The sequence below is a fragment of the Cataglyphis hispanica genome, chromosome 1, assembly GCF_021464435.1.
Source record: "Cataglyphis hispanica isolate Lineage 1 chromosome 1, ULB_Chis1_1.0, whole genome shotgun sequence".
Lineage (NCBI taxonomy): Eukaryota > Metazoa > Arthropoda > Insecta > Hymenoptera > Formicidae > Cataglyphis > Cataglyphis hispanica.
In genome coordinates this window covers 8,965,473-8,987,500 of record NC_065954.1, presented here as the reverse complement: position 1 = coordinate 8,987,500, position 22,028 = coordinate 8,965,473, and the positions used below count along the sequence as shown (strand labels likewise).

General features: G+C 34.1%; 5 protein-coding genes across 12 annotated transcripts in view; 2 read left to right on the top strand and 3 right to left on the bottom strand.

Annotated features, from left to right (window-relative positions):
- LOC126850301 (PX domain-containing protein kinase-like protein) overlaps window positions 1–4,363 on the bottom strand; it is a 5,002-nt gene extending 639 nt beyond the window's left edge. Inside the window, exons 1-9 of one of the 2 annotated variants that reach the window (XM_050593171.1) lie at window positions 3,886–4,363; window positions 3,400–3,588; window positions 3,232–3,328; window positions 2,613–3,037; window positions 2,351–2,527; window positions 1,694–2,104; window positions 1,448–1,604; window positions 1,326–1,370; window positions 837–984 (exon numbers count right to left, since the gene is read on the bottom strand). In XM_050593171.1, the coding sequence (XP_050449128.1) occupies window positions 1,354–1,370; window positions 1,448–1,604; window positions 1,694–2,104; window positions 2,351–2,527; window positions 2,613–3,037; window positions 3,232–3,328; window positions 3,400–3,588; window positions 3,886–3,987 (1,575 nt within the window). In that variant the 5' untranslated portion in view covers window positions 3,988–4,363 and the 3' untranslated portion in view covers window positions 837–984; window positions 1,326–1,353. Of the gene's footprint in view, window positions 985–1,325; window positions 1,371–1,447; window positions 1,605–1,693; window positions 2,105–2,350; window positions 2,528–2,612; window positions 3,038–3,231; window positions 3,329–3,399; window positions 3,589–3,885 lie in introns of both variants that reach the window. The other variant, XM_050593163.1, reaches the window with a different exon arrangement.
- Window positions 4,364–5,277: 914 nt separating this feature from the next.
- Window positions 5,278–8,134, top strand: LOC126851160 (uncharacterized). 2 transcript variants are annotated; one of them, XM_050594840.1, is made up of 3 exons: window positions 5,278–5,528; window positions 6,172–6,723; window positions 7,996–8,134. In XM_050594840.1, the coding sequence occupies exons 1-2, from the start codon at window positions 5,417–5,419 to the stop codon at window positions 6,714–6,716; spliced, it is 657 nt and encodes a 218-aa protein (XP_050450797.1). In that variant the 5' UTR covers window positions 5,278–5,416; the 3' UTR covers window positions 6,717–6,723; window positions 7,996–8,134. The 2 variants fall into 2 exon arrangements, with proteins under 2 accessions (XP_050450797.1, XP_050450789.1); XM_050594832.1 differs by lacking the exon at window positions 7,996–8,134 and having other exon boundaries at window positions 6,172–7,005.
- Window positions 7,055–14,792, bottom strand: LOC126850765 (uncharacterized). Of its 3 annotated transcripts, none has more exons than XM_050594078.1 (6): window positions 14,399–14,792; window positions 14,031–14,270; window positions 13,233–13,857; window positions 10,105–11,091; window positions 8,077–8,217; window positions 7,055–7,740 (listed from the first exon to the last, which is right to left on the bottom strand). In XM_050594078.1, the coding sequence occupies exons 4-6, from the start codon at window positions 10,639–10,641 to the stop codon at window positions 7,261–7,263; spliced, it is 1,158 nt and encodes a 385-aa protein (XP_050450035.1). In that variant the 5' UTR covers window positions 10,642–11,091; window positions 13,233–13,857; window positions 14,031–14,270; window positions 14,399–14,792; the 3' UTR covers window positions 7,055–7,260. The 3 variants fall into 3 exon arrangements, with proteins under 3 accessions (XP_050450035.1, XP_050450043.1, XP_050450053.1); XM_050594086.1 differs by having other exon boundaries at window positions 10,105–10,880; XM_050594096.1 differs by lacking the exons at window positions 14,031–14,270; window positions 14,399–14,792 and having other exon boundaries at window positions 13,233–13,949.
- Window positions 14,793–15,434: 642 nt separating this feature from the next.
- Window positions 15,435–18,438, top strand: LOC126850250 (negative elongation factor B). 2 transcript variants are annotated; one of them, XM_050593073.1, is made up of 9 exons: window positions 15,435–15,613; window positions 15,717–15,862; window positions 16,011–16,490; window positions 16,555–16,722; window positions 16,915–17,040; window positions 17,117–17,386; window positions 17,524–17,808; window positions 17,952–18,152; window positions 18,274–18,438. In XM_050593073.1, exons 2-9 carry the CDS (start codon window positions 15,734–15,736, stop codon window positions 18,436–18,438), a joined length of 1,824 nt encoding a protein of 607 aa, XP_050449030.1. In that variant the 5' UTR covers window positions 15,435–15,613; window positions 15,717–15,733. The 2 variants fall into 2 exon arrangements, with proteins under 2 accessions (XP_050449030.1, XP_050449021.1); XM_050593064.1 differs by having other exon boundaries at window positions 15,435–15,862.
- On the bottom strand, window positions 18,311–21,800 carry LOC126850063 (putative RNA polymerase II subunit B1 CTD phosphatase RPAP2). Of its 3 annotated transcripts, XM_050592700.1 has the most exons (7): window positions 21,605–21,800; window positions 21,416–21,530; window positions 19,854–21,335; window positions 19,630–19,790; window positions 19,332–19,514; window positions 19,131–19,266; window positions 18,311–18,446 (listed from the first exon to the last, which is right to left on the bottom strand). In XM_050592700.1, exons 1-7 carry the CDS (start codon window positions 21,661–21,663, stop codon window positions 18,435–18,437), a joined length of 2,148 nt encoding a protein of 715 aa, XP_050448657.1. In that variant the 5' UTR covers window positions 21,664–21,800; the 3' UTR covers window positions 18,311–18,434. The 3 variants fall into 3 exon arrangements, with proteins under 3 accessions (XP_050448657.1, XP_050448649.1, XP_050448666.1); XM_050592692.1 differs by lacking the exon at window positions 18,311–18,446 and having other exon boundaries at window positions 18,963–19,266; XM_050592709.1 differs by lacking the exon at window positions 18,311–18,446 and having other exon boundaries at window positions 18,963–19,266; window positions 21,416–21,526; window positions 21,605–21,742.
- Window positions 21,801–22,028: the final 228 nt, after the last annotated feature.

Below are 22,028 nucleotides of genomic sequence, written 5' to 3'. Positions count from 1 at the left end.
AAAGAGAGAGATATGTTGGACTATATAGAAAATATAATTTCTCATGTGGCCATATTCTTAATTCAAGTGCAACCTATAACATTATCAATCAAAATAATTTTAAAAATGTTTTAGATTGCTCCCAGCATAATTTATTATACATTCTGTGCTAACTAGATAATATATAATTATATAATTATATGCTCCTGTTATTATATTCTATTAATATTTCTAATAAGCTTAAATAGCTTTTAATGTATATATATTTTGGAAGAATACGATATAAGATTCATGAAGATGACAATTTTTCGAAGCATTTGTTATTTTGATTAATTGTTCTGTATATATTTAGGCTCGTTCTTGGACGGCAAGTCTATAAATGAAGCAAGCGTTGCATTAGATCTTATAAAAACATAGAATAGGCCAAACGGGACTAATATCGATTATATATCACAAATTTAATATATATTGTACTTTTAATATAACTGCTTTAAGCTAGAATCTTGTTATATAAAGCACATCTCACTAAAATAAGATCAAAATTCAAAAATTTATGCAAGTATCGCGATCGAAATGAAACAATATTCCAATTTTATTAGGAGTCACGAGGAATATGACACAGCTATATCGTCCAGGCAATCTTTGAATTCAATGTAATAATCTACAGGTACATCGTCTGTTCTAATCAAGCACAAGCAAAGTTCTTTGTCCAACATTACATGGCAGTCACACTGAAATAAATCTGTGTGGCTTTTCCCTCTTCATCTATGTAACCCTATAATCTATTTATCTTCCGTCTATTTATCTAACGATGACCATTTGCAATTCTTCGCAGCCTATTTTTATCGAAATTGCAAATACTACCAAGTAAAGCAGCACGGTTGTTTGATGATTTTGATACACTATTTGATACACCACTAGATGCTTCAGACGGTGGCGGCAACGAAGGTGGTGGTGGAACACTTTTGCCAGGAATCGCATCTCCTTGCGGAATATCTACAGAACCTTGAATGGAAAAAAATGAAAGACGACATAGATTTCATAATACATACATTTTTGTTCTAGGGAATTCAAGAAAAATTTGTCTAATTCATTTCTTCAAGAAAATGGGAGTACACAACTAACCTATATGACAATTATACATTACAGGAAACATTGAAAAATTTGAAAATAATACTAGATAAGCCAAATAAGCTTGCAAGAGTAATTCTTAAATTACAAGAATATATCTTATAGAGAAGACCCGGCAAAGCAACAATGAGGAAAAATTTTATGAAATAAAGATGAGAGAATAATTATGAAAAATTGTTAGACATTAAGGAGGCCTGAATGCTCGAATGACCTACGTGAAAGGAATGACCTCAGCACGCGCCATCAACTTTTGTGCCCAGCTAATTAAGAGATGTAGAAACATAAATGTCAATTAGCATCAATGACAATAGCAATGAGGAGCGTTATAATGACTTACGAAGCGATGGAGGAGTCAACGTTCCAACGCTGGTAGCCGTGGATGTACTTGTTGGACTGTCTGAACGTTCTGGACTCTTACCATTTATTTGCTTTGTCCCATTTGTACCCAGTTGTAATGCAGAGCGTTGTTCTTGTGCCAATTTCTGTTCTTTCTTCTGCAATATATGATAATCGAAATGATATCTAATCTCGATTGTTACTTTTTATTCTATAAACTCTTTCCTCTACTTTATCATATACTCACCAATTTATGCTTTCGCTTTTTCATCTCTTCTTCAGAACTCATCATTTCTTGAACTTTGACAAGCCTTTTCTGATGCCGGACAACTTTCTGTTCATCGCGCAATCGTTGTTCAGCTTTATTTACAGCTTCTTGCAAAGCTTCCTTCAAATGATTACTCAATTTGAAATATGGTTTCTCTACAGTGCCAATGGCCAACGCGGCGCGTCTTGCCGATTCGAAAAATGAATGTTCTAACAATCGAGACACTGTCGGCAAATCTTGTTTTAAAGCTTCCGGCGATAATATAACTTCTAGCAAATTTTTCAAGTTTGCTTCGCAATGCGGTAATTCAGAACACGTTGCTTCCAAAAGTGGTCGTCCAAATGCCATCTCATACAAAACATGACCAAATGAGTATACATCAACCTGAGCCTGTTAGGAAAAATATATCAAAACATGTAAATTTTTTATAAATGCAAAAAAACATTTATTCAGAAAATAAAATCCAAAAGAATAATTTTGCATGAAAAATACAAAATGTAGTAGAAAATTTTTTTTATCCATACTTTTTGAAGATAAACTTTTGAGACTTTAAAAGTTAAAAAAATTATATCTTCCTTTTTTTCAGCTAACAAAATGTCGTCAGTTACAAAATGTTTTTATATATCACTGTATTACCGTAGCATGTAATTTACGCCTCTGCACTACGTAAGGCCGATAAAATGCTGGTAATCCTAAAAGACCATTCTCTATATCTAATAATTTAGCACATCTCGGGGTTAAAAGGACATTGCCAGTATGTAAATGTCCATATGGTAATCCTTTCTCATGAAGATATCCTAGGGCTTCCAATATCTACAAATCAATATTATTATGTAAAAAATAATGTTTTGTCATGAATGTCACACTATAATATAGTTTTTATATAAAAATTTTTAACCTGATAACCATACATCGCGACTTCTTGAGTTGTCAATGATTTTATTTGTTTTGGGTTTCCATATTTTTTTATAAATGGCTGTTTAGGCTTAGTGATACACAGAACATCACGTAATGTGCCCATTGGATAGAAATTTCTTATCATTAGTGCCCCGTTGTCTGTAACATGCTGATGTACTATTGGTTCGATGTAAGTATGCCGTAGAGAGCCTAAAGTCTTGAAAACTCCTTGTATATCTTTATCTTGTAAATGTTTGTCAGGGCCAAACTCGACCCAAGCTAGTAAGAGTTCTTGTTTTGGATTCTGACGATTTTTCACTGTATAATAATGTTTTCTCAATCGCCAACCCATATCAGGGATGGGTTTGCATACTTCGAAATTGGCGTCACTCCTTAATGCTAATGACACTTGTTGTAGAGCGATTTCTGTAAAACAGATTATTTTTATATTTTGCACACACAACATGCATTTTATAATATCTAGAATCAAATATATATACAGTGTTATAATATTCAGAAAAAGTTCACATTAAGATAATCTTCAAGAAAGATAATTATTATTTCTAATCTTTAAGATATCTATATTTTTGATGTGCTATCTTAGTGAGAAATAAGCTTACCATGTAATGGTGCTGTATAATTCTCAGGGTCTAAAAACTTTTTCATGGGAAGTGAAGATGCCAGTATAGGATTCATTAGTACTATGTTTAGATAATTCTAAAAAAAAAATCTTTTACTTATTGGCAAATACTAGAAGAAAACATGCATATTATATTATGATGATGAACCTGCAATGCTATTTGTCTCTGAGCTATAAAGTCTGGCTCCATATTACCAATAATTCTTTTTGGTGGTAGTGGCAGATCAAAGCCAGATATGGATAAAGTCGCATTGAGCTGTACAAAGTCATTGTAACGTCTGCTCACTCTCCAAGATCTTTCGGGTAATGGACCTCTCTGTGTTTTGATTACGTATTCCTAAATATACAATATACGTATCAAAGTTTTCAGTATACATCTCAACAAGTAAATAATAAACATGGCTATATACAAAAACAAAGTTACAAGATATACAATTTCAACAAAATATTTCAATTTGTGATTCATGTACACAAAACGAATACTATATTGGAATTAAAAAATATAATCAAGTCCAATGAAATATGTAATAACAAAAATTCTTATATCCGTACAACTTTGATTAAACAAATGAAAATAATTATACGGTGAGAAAGAGAGAGAGAGAGAGAGAGAGGGAGGGAGGAAGTGAGATACCGTATGCCCGTCGATGGTCCTCGCATTTTCGATGACACTGGTCAACTGCTCCGTATCATCTAACAACACTTTATTCGTGTATCTCTTCTCGAATAAAGCCATTGATCGTTAGTCTGACGCGAGGCAGGGCCCGTACGGGTCCAATTGCGTTTGTCTCTCGCACAGTTTCCGCGCGTCGCCATACATGACGCGCTTCTGCATCATTGCAACATTGGTGAATGCACGACAGACGCTTATCGCGGAATATTTTCAATGTCAAACACACGATATACACGAAGAGGGAGAAAGGATTATACGATAACTCGCTGACGCGTATATAATCCTATATACACGGCGAAACTTTTGACAACACTCGGCGATCAGGTTGTCACTGACGGCGTGACGTCACGCCGGCGCAGATTCCTAGAAAAAAGTCGCATACCACAGTAAAAATCCCTCTGTCCTTTTACCATTTTATCCTGGATTTCCTTCTATTCCCTCTAATCCATCCTGCGAAGTGGAATTCTTCTCTTATACTTACAAAAATTTACACACCCGCCATTCTTTGTTCGAAAGAACGACAAAAACATGTGACAATCAGACTCATTATTATTTTATTCGCGGCAGCTTTTTAAAATCTACTTAGCATTTCAAATAAACCTGTTTGTTTTACTTACATTTTTTACATTCAAATTCTGGGAAGCTATTACGGTCCCTGAAACGAGGTGAAAATTATAAAAAAGTGAATAGATTTATTAGATTTCACAAATGAAATTGTAGATATTCTCTGAATTTCTTCACTTTTGTATTTTCCATCTTCTTTCAAAAACCATAATAGACCTCCCGCGTCTTTTTTTTTCTTCCATCTCCGACGCTCAAACATGCATTTGTCAAAATGCATATATGCACAAAAAAAATCATCAACTAATCACATTCATCTAATTGCAATATAATATCCCATTAGACATGAGTGATTAATTTCTACATTAATTTATGCATATGCATCTGTGCAAATTTGTCCGGATAAGCTTCAAATTTGCATTTAAAAAAATTTCTCGATTCTAATTGGTCGCTTCCAATTCATATCTAGTTCTTTCTTTCGTATAAAAATGCGTTCGAAAATTCAGCTTGTGGAGTAAGGTAGCGTTTAATTGACCAATCAGAATAAAGAAATTTTTGTTTTTCTTTTTTGTGCTGATTGGTCAATTAAGGCTCTAGAACCAGTTCGTAGCAAGCTAGGGAATAACATGTGACCAATCTCCTATCGCTTCCGGAAATAATGGATATAAAACGGAAATCAAGTGCTACACGGCGTCCATATTCAGTCCGTTTATTCATTGTTTGCTATCCCTTATATACATACATATATATATATATATATATATATATATATATATATATATATACAAATTTATATACATATAACAGTGACTCTTCCAGCTTACGGCGGCAAGATAAAAACAAAGATAGAAAAAGGTTAAAGGGGCACGAGAGTCACGCAAGGTGTTTGTTTACCTTAAGTACGTATTATAATCGGGAATTATATCGAGAAATGGAGAATAGCGGTGAAAGCGGAGACGATGGTGGTCCTTTAGGATCGACTGCATTCCTGGGAGGAGGTACTGTTGCGACGTCTTACATTGGCGTACAATCGGATATGGAAGGTAAGTTAGCGTTCTTTCGATAGTATCGGGAAAATTGTGAGGTATTTAATGATTGATCATTAACCTATATGTTGCGTCTCTATATGTTAATTCTTCCTTCATACGTAGTTCCTCAGACTACACAAGATGTATTTGTATTTTATTTAATTTTTTTATTTAATATTTATTTTTTTTTTATTTAATATTTTATTTAATTTAATTTATTTTTATTTAATTATTTTACTATTTTATTTCATTATATTTTAATGTGAATCAGATACATTAATTGTATTTTATATTTTTATCTCTCTTTCGTTTGTCGATATTTTGCAATAAACATAAATTTCTATGATAAAATCAACTATTTTGAATAGATAAGTTATTGAATTTTTTTACTAATTGCCTATTTGAAATTTGAATTATTATTATATTAATATTATTTTTGAATTATTATTGTATTAATATTATTACTTGCTATAAGAGAAATATGAAGGTAGAAATATATTAACTAAATGTAATTTATTAAAAGAATGATATTCATGTAATATATTTACACATATATAGATACTCCTCTGTAAATCATTGCAAATAAAATTGGAAATTAAACTCTTTGGATTGTAAGACAATGTACAAATCTTAACAAATGCTTTTAAATACTAAACAGATGACCCTGAAAACACGGATGATTCCAATCATGGTACTGGAGATCCTTTGCAAAGTCCTGGAGTTTCCACTGGCGGTGGACCACTTCGTGAGCAGGATCGCTTCTTGCCAATAGCAAATGTTGCCAAAATCATGAAAAGAGCCATTCCGGAGGCTGGAAAAATAGCTAAGGATGCGCGTGAATGTGTTCAAGAGTGTGTGTCAGAGTTTATCTCATTTATCACGTCAGAAGCGAGTGACAGGTGTCACATGGAGAAACGTAAAACTATAAATGGTGAAGACATTCTGTTTGCCATGACTAATCTCGGTTTTGATAATTATGTTGAGCCTTTGAAAATGTATCTGCAAAAGTATCGTGAGGCAACAAAAGGTGATAATCCTCCCAATACTGGAGCAACAACCGGCAATGGAAAAACAGAGCCGCAAGGCATATATGAAGATCAATTATTTGCCATTACTGCAACAGCATCAAGCGTAACCAGCGCTGATACCCCTGTCATATATAGTTATTCATCCAATGAGCAGATGCAGTTTCAACTTTCCTGATCATTAGGTATTAAAGTGATATCGATATAATGTATTTGTTCTAAGACACACTGTGTGATTTGTGAAACAGATCATAAGGACGATTGCGCACAGATTACAATTTCGTGGAAAAGAAAAATGTTTTTTTCCTAACAATATGTGGGCAGCAAAGTATATTAAGTTTTAATGTTAAGTATGATTATGTTAAGATTTGGTCAAGAAGTATCGCAAGTTCGGGTAACTTTACATACCTTTGTAAAGAAGCAACTTGTAAATGTGAGTAAATAAACCAGGAGACTGAAGAAAGATATCCAGTCGACGATAACGGTTTCTTTACTTTCTCGATAATACGACAAGGATAGAAAAACGTAGCCGATTCCTTTATTTATCTATTTAAGATCTAAAGACGCATGTTTAGACTACTTTTTAGGCTGCGAGAATTTGCGATTCAAGCCGCAACAGAAACTAGAGCCGAATAAGTGGGCAAGAACCGGCAGTAAATCGGCGTATATGGTATATAGAATTCATTCGTAAAAAATGTTCGGGGCGCACGTTCGTTGTCCTTTCACTCTGGTAATTGGGCAGGTGAGAGCAGGAGCTCGTGTCCTTTCGTCGCTGGTGACACGGAACGGCTGGTAGGCGCGATAGGTCGTTCCTGCTGCGTCGGCGGCAACAACGAAGCGGTCGATAATGTTCCCGGTCGCATGTCTGCTTTCCTCGCCTTCTCCTTCTTACTCGAAGCGACGTGACAGAACTGCCAACGGCACTGACCGCAGCGACATAGGCAGAGGCACATCAGCACACGAAACAGGCAGCACAGCAATCCGGCGCACAAAAGCGATGGACCGACGAGTCTCAGTTGCGGACTTAGGAAACCCTTCTCACCGGTGCCGACGAACGAGATAACTAAACCGAGCGCAGTGGTCCCTAAACCCACGTAGAGCACGGTGTTGACCGCCGCGCTGACCTCTCCCCTCTGCCGTATGGCATTACTGTCATCTTCCTCGTCGTCGCTGCTCCCGTAGCAATAACTGGCATCTCTTATCTAAAGCACATTCGATTCCGTGTGTGTTAAAACTTAATTTTTTTATTAGCAGATGCGTACTGTATTTCGATAACATATGTATTGGTTTTTGTCGCGACATCCCAAAATCTTACGTCTTGAAGAATTTTTTAATTTCAAAAAAATTGACTTATAATTTATAACTATGCAATAATTAAAAGATAGAAGCAGATGATAGAATATTGTTTTAATTTTAATAATATAATGAAAATAATTCTCTCTCTTTTCTCTATCTAGAATTGGACCCATTACACTATTAGAAAGATTCGATCAAAGAAGCTAGAAGCTGCATAATCTAGAAACAATTGAAAAACTTACCCTGTTTCTTTTCATCCATCGCCGATGCGCTTCGCATTGCTTCGTCCTGTTGTAGCCGGGTGACGTAGGAGATAAAGGAAGGGGCGAAGGTCTGTTGCATCCCTGCCATGCTGCTTTTCCGCCAGGTCCTTGACCGCCGCACTGAAATATGTAATTCTCAGACATATCGTTACGAACCGATTTTTAAGACCAATAATGATGATTTTGTTGATGGTAATGTGATAGTCAATGAAACCGAGTTGCTATGTCGTTTATTTTCAATTTATTACTTATTATATAATTAATTTTAAGTTGCAAAGTAGTTTTTTTCTAAAAAAAAAGTGTATTTAATATTTTAGATTTGATAGTTAAGATCTTTATAATTTCTTTGAAAATCGACATATTCCTTGATGTGATTATATTATATGAATAAATGAAATATGAAATTATTTCAGAAATGATAGCAGAAGAGTGGGATGGAATGTTCTAAGAGCGATTAATAAAGTCGTCAGATTTGCATCAAGGTCGCTCGATCAATTTCGCCGTTAATTGGCACAAAGAAATATTAATCGATGAAATATGCATATACGGTTAATAAAATTCGTAGTGACAGATTCTAATCTATAACGGGTTCGATTGTAGATGCTGATCCACTGAAGGATTGCGTGACTATTAATTTATAACACGCTCACACGGAGGGATCAAGAAGGCTTTTCAACGCGGCCATGACTCTTGATACTTACCCCATTCACGTAAGATCGTGGGGGATATTGTGGTAACGGCGGAATGAGTCTGGTGGCGAAGTTGGAAGGTAATTCTCTAAAATTCACCACCTTACCACCCCGTAATCGCTGTTTCTCTCGCTGTGTTCGTCTAATCAATAGAGCAGCCTGCATTCCGCTTATTCATTTGTACCGATTGTTGAAATTTTTTCAACCCCCTCAATGATGGCCGGTTTTCTTTCTCTCTCTCTTTTACCCTCGATAAAGGATAAAGAGAAACTTTTTTGAAGTCCACCTCAGATATTATTCATTATCGATCCAGGACGGTATCGAATGTAACGATATACATCTAACATCGTCGGCATCGATCGATGCTCATGCTCGCCCAAGACGATAATCGCGGGGAGCATGTTTCACGCTATACTGAAATTACATTGCGGAGCTTTTAGCCGACCTGGAATACTAGAGAGATATTTGGGCTTTGCAGAATCTGTCATGCCTTTCTTACACCGTTCGACAGATTTACTCGCGTGTTATACGCCACCAGACAGCCGATCGATGCTATTTGCTATATACTTGCTGCACGAGGTGCCGGCAAGAGAGATGTGTGGTGCAATCAAAAGGAGCGTATACGTTTCGAGGGGTGAATCACGCTAAAGCGATAGAGTGAGTTTATAATCTTCGTTAATCTAATTCGTCAATGCGATCGTGCACTTGGCAGAGATAACGGCTGCCTGTTGTGTAATCGAATTTTCAGTATATATCCAAATGTATAAAACTGAAGCGAAGAAAAGATTAAAATTGACTTTTCTTTCTATTGAAACTTGTGACGAATAAAAAATACACTGTTTAAAAAAATTAATTTTTTATTGTGCCAATTTTTCAATAATTAATATAATGTATACTTTGCAGGCTTGACAAAAACAATAAAATAATGGAATTTGACAAAATGATATAAAAAATGAGGTTCGGCGACTGTGCACGGTAAAAGCAATTAACGCAAATAATATAAGCGTGTAAAAAAATTGTAAAGATTTTTAAAGTATATCACATAATTTTTTATACTTGCTGAACCTGACAGCTCATGAGTGTTTGACAACATTAGTGTTATAAGTTCAACAGTTTTCTCTACCTACTGCGCGCACTGCATGGCGTATTTATTTCGTTTTGCGTGATTCCTAGGCGCGTGTATAGATACGCGTGGAACTATATGTAAAATATGACATGTGGTAAAGAATCGGGTGATAGAGAGCGACTAAGAGAAACAGCGTGAGCTGGTCGAAAAAGGCTGACATTATGAGGAGAGAGTGCTCAACGATGTACCCACCTGTAGCTCCGAAGTAGGAGGTGATACTCGGAGATCGAGGACCGAGGATGGCGGGAAGGGAAATTTACTGGACTTGTTGGCCGGATAGGTGGTGGCGGACGTTGAGGACTCGAGAGAAAGCGGGGGTGGCGAGATTGGGAACTGGATCGGCGAGACCGGCGCGACCTGCTCCTGGTGGGACTTGTGGTGATCGATGACGTGACGGCGTCGATCGTCGATGCCCGGATGAAACGCGGCGGACGACGAAGACGTCGATGTCAGCGCTTGCTGTTGCGTTCGTGGGACTTGCTGACGGGTGGTGGCGAGCTTGGTCGGAGGATGATGATGGTGGTGATGGTGATGATGATGGTACGGGTGATGGTGCTGGTGCTGATGCTGATGGTGCTGATAATGCTGCTGCTGCTGATGATGACGCGAACCAGGGGGTACGCTCTTCAGTCTTGGCGGAATGACATGGACCGGCGTTTGTTTGTTAAGCTGCAGCCGCTTCTGCTTCCTCCGGTTGGCGATGCTGGCACCACCCGCCGCGGCATACATCGCTCCGCGAGTTGCCCAATCGCTTCTTCTCTTCCCGTCTCAAAGCAGCTCTGGGATGCCCCCGTTTCTGTTACGAGTTACATTCGCATGGTCGCATGATGCGCCGATGATGGGTCCGTGTCATGTCAGGCATGCCTCACACCCCTTACACTGTCCCAGAAGAATTTCTCTTTGCCGCCTTCTTTTTCTTTTTTTTTTTCCTCTCTTTCTCTTTTTCTTTCACTCTTTCCTTTGCCTCTCTGGAAAGGCAAGAAAGGTGACGGAGCTCCGCCCGTTCTGGCGCCCGTCGTTACGGTCTACGTCTCTAAATCGCTATGCGACAAGCACATTGAAAGCGATTCATTTTACGTTGACTCTAGATCAGCCACTAATCAGCGAACGCGTAACGCATTATTTTCTCGGCGATTCGCCATAGACATAGGTTGTTACGTTTGTCTTCAATATGCCTAGCTGGTTCCGAGATACAATATTTTTCAAAGGCCCGAATCACACAAATAATTAAAGATTAAAATCTATTTTTTTTCAGATATATTTTATTGCTTTCTACATTTAAAGTGCAATAAGTGCATATATTTAAATATTTGAGAAAAAGAAAAGAGACAAATTGTAAGAGAGAAAATATTTGAAAAGCGTTATTACTTCTTGAACAGGAATATTAATAGTGATAAAATTCAAACATTCTATGTTACATATTAATAATTTTCAATCACTGTTTATCATGCAAACTTTGAATTCTCTGGGGATAGATTTTAATGCCACTTAAATGGATCTTAAAATGATTAAAAATTTTTAATCTATAAAATTTTTCTTATGTAAAGCATCTTCTTCATTCTTTGGTTATGCGTCCGCTGGATATTAAAAAAATAAGTACATATATTACGATGCATATGTAGCAAGCAATTCCATGTTACCAGAGAAAACATATTTAAAAATGAAGGCTTTAGTACAACATGTACATACATACATATAAATATATATATATATATATATATATATATATATATATATATATATATAACACATATGTAACACATATATATACAACATATATATGTGTGTATATGTGTGTGTGTGTGTGTGTGTGTGTGTGTGTGTGTGTGTGTGTATCAATAAAGTTATATATTAAACATATTTTAATAGTAAACACAAAAAATAGCGATAAGTTCAGAACAATATTTTTCCATAATATAATTTGTCTAAGATATGTATACATCAGAATTTAATATGTCTTGCTCTGGATTTTTATTTGCTTTGAATTTCTGAAAGCAAAGCAAGGGAAGTTGCATTTAATTTATAATCTAATAATTGCTACATTCTAGCATAAGAAAATTTTGTACGTATAATCACATGTATATGTATGTGTGTACAGAAAATGATTTTTAATGAAATTGTAAACTTCTTTTAATGTTGCATAAATTAATGGTATCTCTTAATTTAATTTAATTTACCAAAATAATTATAGATATTTTTTTAAACTTTTTATAAAATTGATTTTAAATATTCAAAAATTTTTGTTTTAAATACAATGTAATAATAGTGTCACATTATCGTTGTAGAGTATCATGTTATCGCAAGAAAGCGATCTTGGAGAAACTTTGTGCATCAATAATATCATGTATAACTATTGATAAAATCTTATAACGTGAAATAATTATAGATCTGTAGTTTTTTTTTTTTCAACAAAGATTATGATAATTGAATTACAAATATTACACATATCATTAATGTTTACAACACTTAAGAAAAAGCGAAAAGCAATTTCTATTCGTGCATATTTATATCAAAGTATTCGGCTACACATCGCAAGCCTCCATTGCATAAAAAGGCAGTGAGGACAATATCACAGTAAAATAAAGTTTTATAGCCCACATGCAAAGTATATAAACTTTCTTTCATGATTATTTCGATCTATAAATTATTTACATTATTTACATTGAAAGTCAGCTGTTAGACGGGAATTGAAAGAGATTCGGAAATATTCAGAAAAAGAGATTATGATACGGCGATTTTAAAAATGTATGACAGATGAGTTAGACAGATAAGCTTAATCGTTTCTAAGCGAATAAACGACATGCACGACGAATATGTGCGCGCACAAAGATATATAGACAGGAATGTATTTATAACGCGATAGTCTACGCTGCGGACATTAGTGGGACCAAGAAAGTCCACGATAAGTACAACACGCAAGAGATACCAGAAGAGGAGTGACCTACTCTGATATCTGTCATCTACTCGTGATAAAAAAGAAGTTACAAAGGCTGACTGGTGGCCCTCGAGAATGTCATATATAATGTATAATTCTTTTTTTTTTCTTTTTCGCATCGTTCTCTCATGACAGAGATGAAAATTTCTTTTCTTTTGTTTTTACAGGGTGGAGAAATATAAAGACAACGAAAACGAAACAACGACGAGACAATAAAAAGGCTTGAGTGTATATCTTTTTTCTCTTTTTTAATTTTTAATTCGCTAGCGACCGCTGCAGCAGCGGACGGCGGCTTCAACGGCAGCAGCAACAGCAATATATAGCAAACCAAAAAAAAGAAACAGGCATCAAGCCAGCCAACAACACCAACAACGATTACGCGTACCGACAATTCGGAAAAAAGAGAGAGGTATCGCCACTGTGTGTTCAACCCCCTTTTTTTCTTCTCTTCCTCTTTCCTCCTGTCTCTCTTTCTTTCTCTCTCTCTCTCTCTCTCTCTCTCTCTCTCTCTCTCTCTCTCCCCCTTGTCCCCTCGTTCACAATAAACAGTGGTACGTCGACATTTTGTCGCCCTGTGTTGCTCGATTTCCTCTTTTTCGTGCTGTTCTGTTTTATCCGTGTCTCACTCTTACGACGGACGATGCGGAACGGGGATTCATGGAATGGCGCGTCTCACTCGATCGCCAAGGAGGCGCACGAAGCCTCCATCGCCCTCCTCGCGTATGTAGACGCACCCGTCACCCCCGAACGAGCGTGCGACCACCGACTGACGGCTGCTGAGCTAGCCGTAGACAGGCGCTCCGCACGCGCATCTCTACTCGCCCTGTCTCCTTTTCACCCTTTTGTCTCCGTCTCCTTCCCTCTTGCACCCTTCCTATTATCAGTAGCCGCGCGCGCACCCCTACGCGCAGGGCCGAGTCTAGGAATCGGGATGTGAACATAATAGCAGCTGACTCGTCACTTTCACCGTACTCACAAGATATCATGTATACATTCGCCAAAACGTGTCGCTTCAAAAAAAAAGAGATGCGACATTTGTGGATGGCATAAAAAAAAGAAATATTATATTATATTATCATTAAAATGGTATTATACATCAATGATATTATATATATAAAAAAATAATTATTTACATATTGTTAAAAAAATGTTATATTAACATGTTAAATAATAAAATAATTACCTCTTTCTTGTCATTGTTTAAAATGTGTACTTATACATATATAATATAGGGCACATTTATAATAACTTGTGTAATAATTAACTTCATTTTTTCACACAATTCTCCCAGATAATACAAATATTTAAAAAAATGTCATAAATTTTTAAAAAATTGTAAATGACGTCTTTCAAAAACATCGTTCACTTTGAAATTTGCATTGTATCATTTTCTTCCAACATTCTGTTGTTTCTTTATTTGAACCTGTTGTGAAAAAGCTTGCTTATTATATTATACTGCCATAGATATACATATTATTATATATCGATTTATTAATATATTTATCAGATTATTATACGTTCTCGCTAATTCCGATAGCCATAGGTACTTACGGCGAATTTAGAATCGACGGAAACCACCGCTTGGGAAACGAGGGGTAGAAGGGTTTGGATTGTTTAGACAAAGATCCTTCTCCCCCCTAAGCGTGTAGGGGGGATGAGTATTGTCGAACAGCGCAATGCGCGTGTGCGGAAACGCCAAAGTCGAATTCTAGGGCAATCTGCTTTCGCGCCCATCCGCTACCCCGATTGTAACCGGGTTACCTCGCCTTCTCGATCTCACCTGGGTCGATATCCGCGTTAGCCCGTTGCCTTTGACCTTTCACCTTTATTACCTTAGCCTGATTTCACGGCGCAGGTATAACGACCTGTCTCATCATGACTCTGTGATTCGTTGGACGAATTCCAAGAATTTTCGCTTCAATTATCATGCATGCCACATGAATAAAAAAATTCTTATCAACGTCATATAAATATGTATAACATATATAAATATATATATATATATATATATATATATATATATATATATATATAATTTAAAAAATATATTTTTGTTCTATAAGAAAAAATTATTTTTATTTATTTATTTATTTATTTTTTGTTTGTTATAGAATATTAAATTTCGTTTCATACAACATATTAATTTTAATTGAATTGTTGTTATATCTTATAATAAAACATATGTAAGAAATATTCTCTGTATTTATATTCACACATATTTTCTGTGCAACATCTTACGTTAATGTCAAACTGTCATAGATACATAATTCTGAGTCATATAAGAAAGGCACGAATATTTACACGAAATATTTATGTAGACATAATGCATCCAACCTCACCTGATTCAAGTGTACATATATAATGACAATAATTCAGAGGGCGTTATATATACTTAGGGGCGGATTTACACTGCAACCAATGACTTTTCTAGCTAGATTCAATGTCCAATAAGAGACTTTGTGTCCTAGGAACTGTAATAGTAATATATTTCTCCCTATAGAACGTAGTTTACTATTGGATATCAATTTATATCCAGGAAAAAAAATATCGATAACGTGCGATATTTGATATTGGTCTAAAATGATTATTTACATTAGTCAAATCAAGCGGAGTTCTCTTTTAGGTGGTATTTGGAAACTGTGTGATTGATTTATACAGAATAACGTGTATTGTAAAAAGTATTTTCAAGCAAACAAGGAACTATATCGATAATTCACGTTGTATAATTGATTTCAATTTATTGAAGGAAGTGTCAAAGCAATTTGTGTAAATATGCCGTAGATCACGAAACTTTTATCGTGTGTACACGTGCATATAAAGAATCAATTTGCAATATAAATAACTAATAGATATGTGATATTTTGTATAGTGTAATAAAATAAAACGATGAATCCGATGAAGAGTAACGGTGAAAGTGGTAATGGACTGGAGGATCTTGGTATACCTGGGCCAGTGTTTTTAAGAGATGCTTTAACAAGTTGTACAGATCCGCTGAAAGCCATCGAGGAATTTCAAGTAAATAATAAAAAATTTTGTAGTCTAATATAATAATAATAATTAAATTAATTAATTATTGTTAAATTAATTATTGTCTTAAATGTATAAAGTATCTTAAAAATATGCATATTTTTTGCACACATTGATAACGGCTATCATATTTCAGCTAGAAAATGGCATATTATTACCATCGTTGAGACCTATGTTACCTCTGCTTGATTTACATGGAGTTAGAAGATTAGATTTTCATGCTTCTGTTCTTGAGGAGTTACGAGAGAAACTTATCAAACAAATTAATGAAATTGGTGTGGAAAGAGCCGATAAAGGTTCCTCTGGCGATAGAAGATTAAAGGAATTATTATCTAAAAGTTTTCCTGCTGTAAGAGTCACTGGCTTGCGACCTGTTGTCATGTGTATCTTAAGGAATACTCCGCACATTGAAGAGAAATATTTGCGAGTGTTAGTAGGAGAGAAGGAACTGTATAATGATGCCGATACAGAAGTAAAACGCCAAATATGGAAAGATAATCAAAGTCTTTTTGGAGATGAAGTTTCTCCATTATTTAGTCGTTATATTATTGAAAAAGAACAGATCTTATTTGATCACCGCAACTTGAACAGTTTATTTTTTACACCCTCTCCCAAGGTAGGTCATAATTAATTAGAAATTTGTGAGCCATATTTATCGATTTCTTTTACTTTGTATGTAGGTGAGGAGGCAGGGAGAAGTTGTACAAAAGTTAGCCCACATGATTGGGCATAGTGTGAAATTATATGACATGGTATTGCAATTTTTAAGGACTTTATTTCTACGTACTAAAAACATTCATTATTGTACTCTAAGAGCAGAACTACTCATGGCATTACATGATTTAGAGGTAAATATATTTAATATATATTATTGTTAATTAGTTTTCCATATCCTATTATTAAATTCTACTGATATATATATATATATATATATATATATATAGTGTGTGTGTGTGTGTGTGTGTGTGTGTGCGTGTGCGTGTGTGTGTAATAAACTATTGTGTTACTTTAATTTTGTTGAACACGATATTTGTTATTAGGTGCAAGATATTATTTCTGTAGATCCTTGTCACAAGTTTACTTGGTGTCTGGATGCATGCATTAGAGAAAAGAATGTAGATGTTAAAAGATCTCGTGAGTTACAAGGTTTTCTGGACAGTATTAAGGTAAAAAATTGAAATATAAACTTGTATTTTAATATTGTTTGATTAGAAAAATGATATAATGTATAATTTTTTATAGAGAGGGCAGGAGCAGGTGTTGGGAGATCTAAGTATGACTTTGTGTGATCCCTATGCGGTAAACTTTCTTGCTAGTAGTGCAATCAAAATAGCTCTTCATTTGATAAATAGCGAGGCGTTACCTAGAGAAAATGCAGTGCTTGTATTATTATTAAGAATGCTTGCACTAGGATTGTCTGCTTGGCAGATGATTGATTCGCAAGATTTTAAGGAGCCAAAACTGGACATTCAAGTTGTTACAAAGTTTCTGCCAGCACTTATGTCACTTATGGTAATTTTATGAAATAATTAATTAAAAAACTTCTATAAAGAGTTAGAGTTTTATAATATAAAGATATGGATATATATATATATATATATATATATATATATATATATACACATACAAATAATATAATTAATTTTTAGGTTGATGATCAAATAAGACAATTGAATTGTAAACTTCCACCTGATGAGAGAGAAAGTGCTATCGCTATTATCGAGCATTCTGGACCACCCCCTGATGCATGCCAAGCATATGCTCAGTTGTCTGGAGTAGCAGCAGTTCTATCAATGTACTATGCATTACATGTTGGAGGGGGCGGTGGAGTTGGAAGAGGTAGAGGGGATGCTAGAGGTTTAATGAGAGTGTTAGCAACACTTCCAAACTGTCAAGCGCAACGAGCTTTTGAAGATCCATTTTTACACACATTGGTAATATATTCATCTTAATTATGCACTTATATTTTATATGCTATCATTATGGAAAGAAAACATTTTTTTCACAGTTTGTCACTGTTAAATGCTGAAATTTATTTGCAAACTGTTGTACTAACAAATTTAATTTTTGATTGCAGGTTTCATTATTAATACTAAATATGGCTGATGAATTCTCAAATGAGTCCTTCTGTACAGTAATTTTCGACGAATTTTTTCTGGCTGGTTTAGGTAGAGATAATGTTACACGGCACTTGTTAAAATTACTTTGGTATATACATCCTAAATTGCCATCTGCACGTTTACATTCATTATTGAAAGCCTTACAACCAACAAGTCAGGTAATATATTTTGGAATTTGGAATATTTAAAAATAGTTTATGTTAATTGTTATGTGGGCATTCATATATTATATGTAGTACAAAATCTATTATATTAATTAAAAATCTTAAATTTTGGTAGCATAACGAAGCAGTCCACAATCTTTATGAATCTTTACGTGATAAAGTTGGTAGTCATTCTACAGAAGATCAATTAGCATCAACAGCTCAAATGGATACATTAGGTCTTGACTGTTCTTCTCCTACTCTTACTGGCATACCAACATCGAGTACATGCCCTCTTTAGGAATATGTCTAATTCAAGAAAATATAAAAAAAAATAAAAGCTTCCTTGATTTATAAGTACAACATGAAATGGGAAATGGAGTGAGTGATATCATATATATATATATACAGGGTGTCCGAAAATTCGCGCAACACCATTTAAGGAAAGGTAGAGGGTATTATTCTGAACAGAAAAGTCCTGTTCCATTTTTTTCTATAACGCTTAATAAAAGAGTTATTAATGAGTGAAGTCTGGCCTATCGACGATTTTTAACTGGACGCACGGTCGGTGAAAATGGGACAGGACTTTTCTGTTCAGAATAATACCCTCTATCTTTCCTTAAATGGTGTTGCGCGAATTTTTGGACACCCTGTATATATATATATATATATATATATATATATATATATATATATATATATCTTTTGTCTTTAATCTTTTATTGTAAATATATCTACCAAATTCTGGAAAAAATTTTTAATGGTTATTTTGTAATAATGGAACAAACAATATTATTAAAGTGATTCTAATATTGTAGGCAATATATTATTATATACAATAAGTAATTAAACTTTTTGAAATGTATTTTATATCAGATTAAAAATGTAAGAAGATAGATAATAAAGTTAAAAAATTATAAAATTAATTTATATAAAATTATATTTTGTACAAAGTTTTCAATTAATATTATTATTTTATTTAGATGTATTTACAGTATTTGTTACTTCCATTATGAGTCTGTCCAAATAGCTGGAATCCAATTTATAAGTCATAAGAATCATTGATGTATACATCGAGACTTGTTTAGATTGGAGCAATGATTGCAATTGTACATCAATTAAACTTAACCTGAAATTATATTTTTTTTTGGACTTTGTACTTATATAAGTTAAGTTTTGTAATTATATTCTTACATTTTAATCAAGATGAGTCCCACAAGTGTCCATTCAGCAGTTTTAAAAACAATATTTGAAGCAGATAAATTAAAAGTGGTAATCAACATTTTGATTAATGAGTATCTTTCGTGATCATAAGTACATTGTGCCATTGAAGAAGTGCCCGCATTTGTCGTTAAAGTGCGCATCAAATCTGGCAATCTGTAATCGATAAATACACAAATGATTTATTTGTTAAATAATGATTAAAGCACAGATATTAAGCTTTTTTTTAGCATGCGATAATTTCTAATTGTATTGAAATGGAGACTATTACATTTTATTAAGTTTGTCCAAGAAAATTCGGCGGCGAAGTGCATTGGGAGTGTGAGCATCTGTTAATGGTAATACAAAATCATCATCATCTTTACTATTTGACTCCTTGTTATTATCTTCAGGCGACGTTATTGTCATTCGTCCTTCATAAAATGCACGCACCTATGCACATATTACAACCGATTTGTGATATATCCTGTTCGGTTAAAATTGAGAAAATTATACCTTCAAATCGATTTTCTTTCCCTCCTCTTGAAGTGCAGAGAAGTGAGGCAAAGGTTTGAGCACGTTTCTCTCTAAATTGACACGCTTTTCCTTTTCATCTTCTAGCTGTAATTTATTTAATTTTTTGCACAGTTGTTGGTATCTATCATACTGCATAAGACTTTCTAACAATTGATGTTTCTCATCCGTCTCACCCATTAGAAGGCAAAGTGTATTTTCTGTAACCCATTCTTTAACACTTTGTTCAACATGCATTACAAGTGTGTGATAAATATTAGCTTGTGTTTTTGCATTGCAAGATTCCGTTTGTTTATATTTCTTATTTTTAATTCTATTTGCATCTCTCTTTTTCTTATATTCATTGCAAGATTCAGAAGAAATTGTAGCATTATTGTTACATATTTCATTCAATTGGGGCTGTGCCATTTTTGTAGTATTATTTTTATATATTTCATCCAATTCAGGCTGTGCCATTTTTGTAGTATTATTTTTATATATTTCATCCAATTCAGGCTGTGCCATTTTTCTATCATCATTCTCACTATTATTTGTTTCATTTAACTGAGGTTGTAATTTTTCATTATTTTCATTACTTATTTTACTTGATTGAAATAGTAGTTTTTCATCTGTATTTTTTATGTCATTACTTATTTCATTTAAAGGTTGTATTATTTCATTACAATCATTTTTGTTAATTATTTTGTCTAATTGAGACTGTAATATTTTGCTATCCTTATTAGTGCATGAAACATGTATATTTTTGTTTTCTGCAGCTCTGCTATTATATTCGTGCGAGTGTGGAATATTTTCAGATTGCTCAGCAATTTTTATTTCTAAATTCTGCGAATCTAAATTTTCTTTAAGAATATTAGTACAGTTGCTCTTACAATCTATAGATTCTTCTGAATAGTTTTGATTTTTCTTCTCTTGATTCATATATACATCTAATGAATGTAATTCAAATTTATCAGAATTACTATTTATAGGAATCTCTTTTGTTTTTACATTGTTATCATTAATTATATCTTTCGATAAACGAGAGCTACATATATTTTTTTCCTCAGGGCTTGATGATATGTCTTCTTTTGTTTGCTGACCGCTACATTTTGTAGATGTTTTGTTGTCAGCATCTATATTTTGTGGATTAATCTCACCAATATTTATTTCATCTCCAGGTACACATTGTTTAGACTTAGAATTAATGGGCAAAATTCGAAAAATTGGTATATCATCTACTTCTCTCAACCATAGTGGACTCTCCAGCATTTGTTCGAGAAGATAATTGGCTGCCCCATAGCACGATGAACTACAAAAATTTTTCCGTCTACTAATATCGTATACCTTGTTTCTATGCACCGATATGTGATACTGTTGTCGGATAATGACAGTCAATGGTTTTGAACAGAGAACATATCCACACAGCTTTATTATCGCTCTCTCTTCTATAATGTCTTCCATATGACTTTTATTTATAAACCTTAGCTGAAATTAAAAGTAATAAAAATAAAAATATTCTTGTTATTAAATATCCAATATAGAAAGATATTTGCTGATGCGTTTACATTTTGAAGTAGCCACTCAGAATTTATATTTGGTTCCAAGAGCTGCTCGACTATCGCAAGAGCTTTCGCATCGCATTGCTTCTTTTTTATTATAGCTAGTTGTATCTGCGCCTTACTTGAACAAAAATTCAATCTGTTTAGATAAAAAGACTTAAAATAAGAGATTTTTCGATACAAGAAGATTTTTACCTCATCTTCTTAATTTTCTGTTTTTCTTTAGTCGCTGACATCGTTTCAGCGTTATTCATAAGATAACACACTTATAACACTGATTATAGCACTGCTTAGAAAGTTAAAAATTAATTCTTGATTTATTTATTATTTTTTTAACATACTGTCAATCGAGTATCTACTTTTCGTAATTCTCGATTTATGATCAATTGAGGTTAATATGTTTTAAGGTAATATTACACTATCATACGATGAGTTTATCAATTGACATTTTGATTGGCCATGGATAGAAAATTACTAGAATTTTTAAAGGTTCTTGATATAACAGCCAATCAATACGTCCGACAAACTGAATGTTACTTTTACAGAGTGAAGAGACCAATCAGAATACAAGAAGTCAATCGATTCCTTTATCTTGATTGGTCCATCAAATTATCACAAA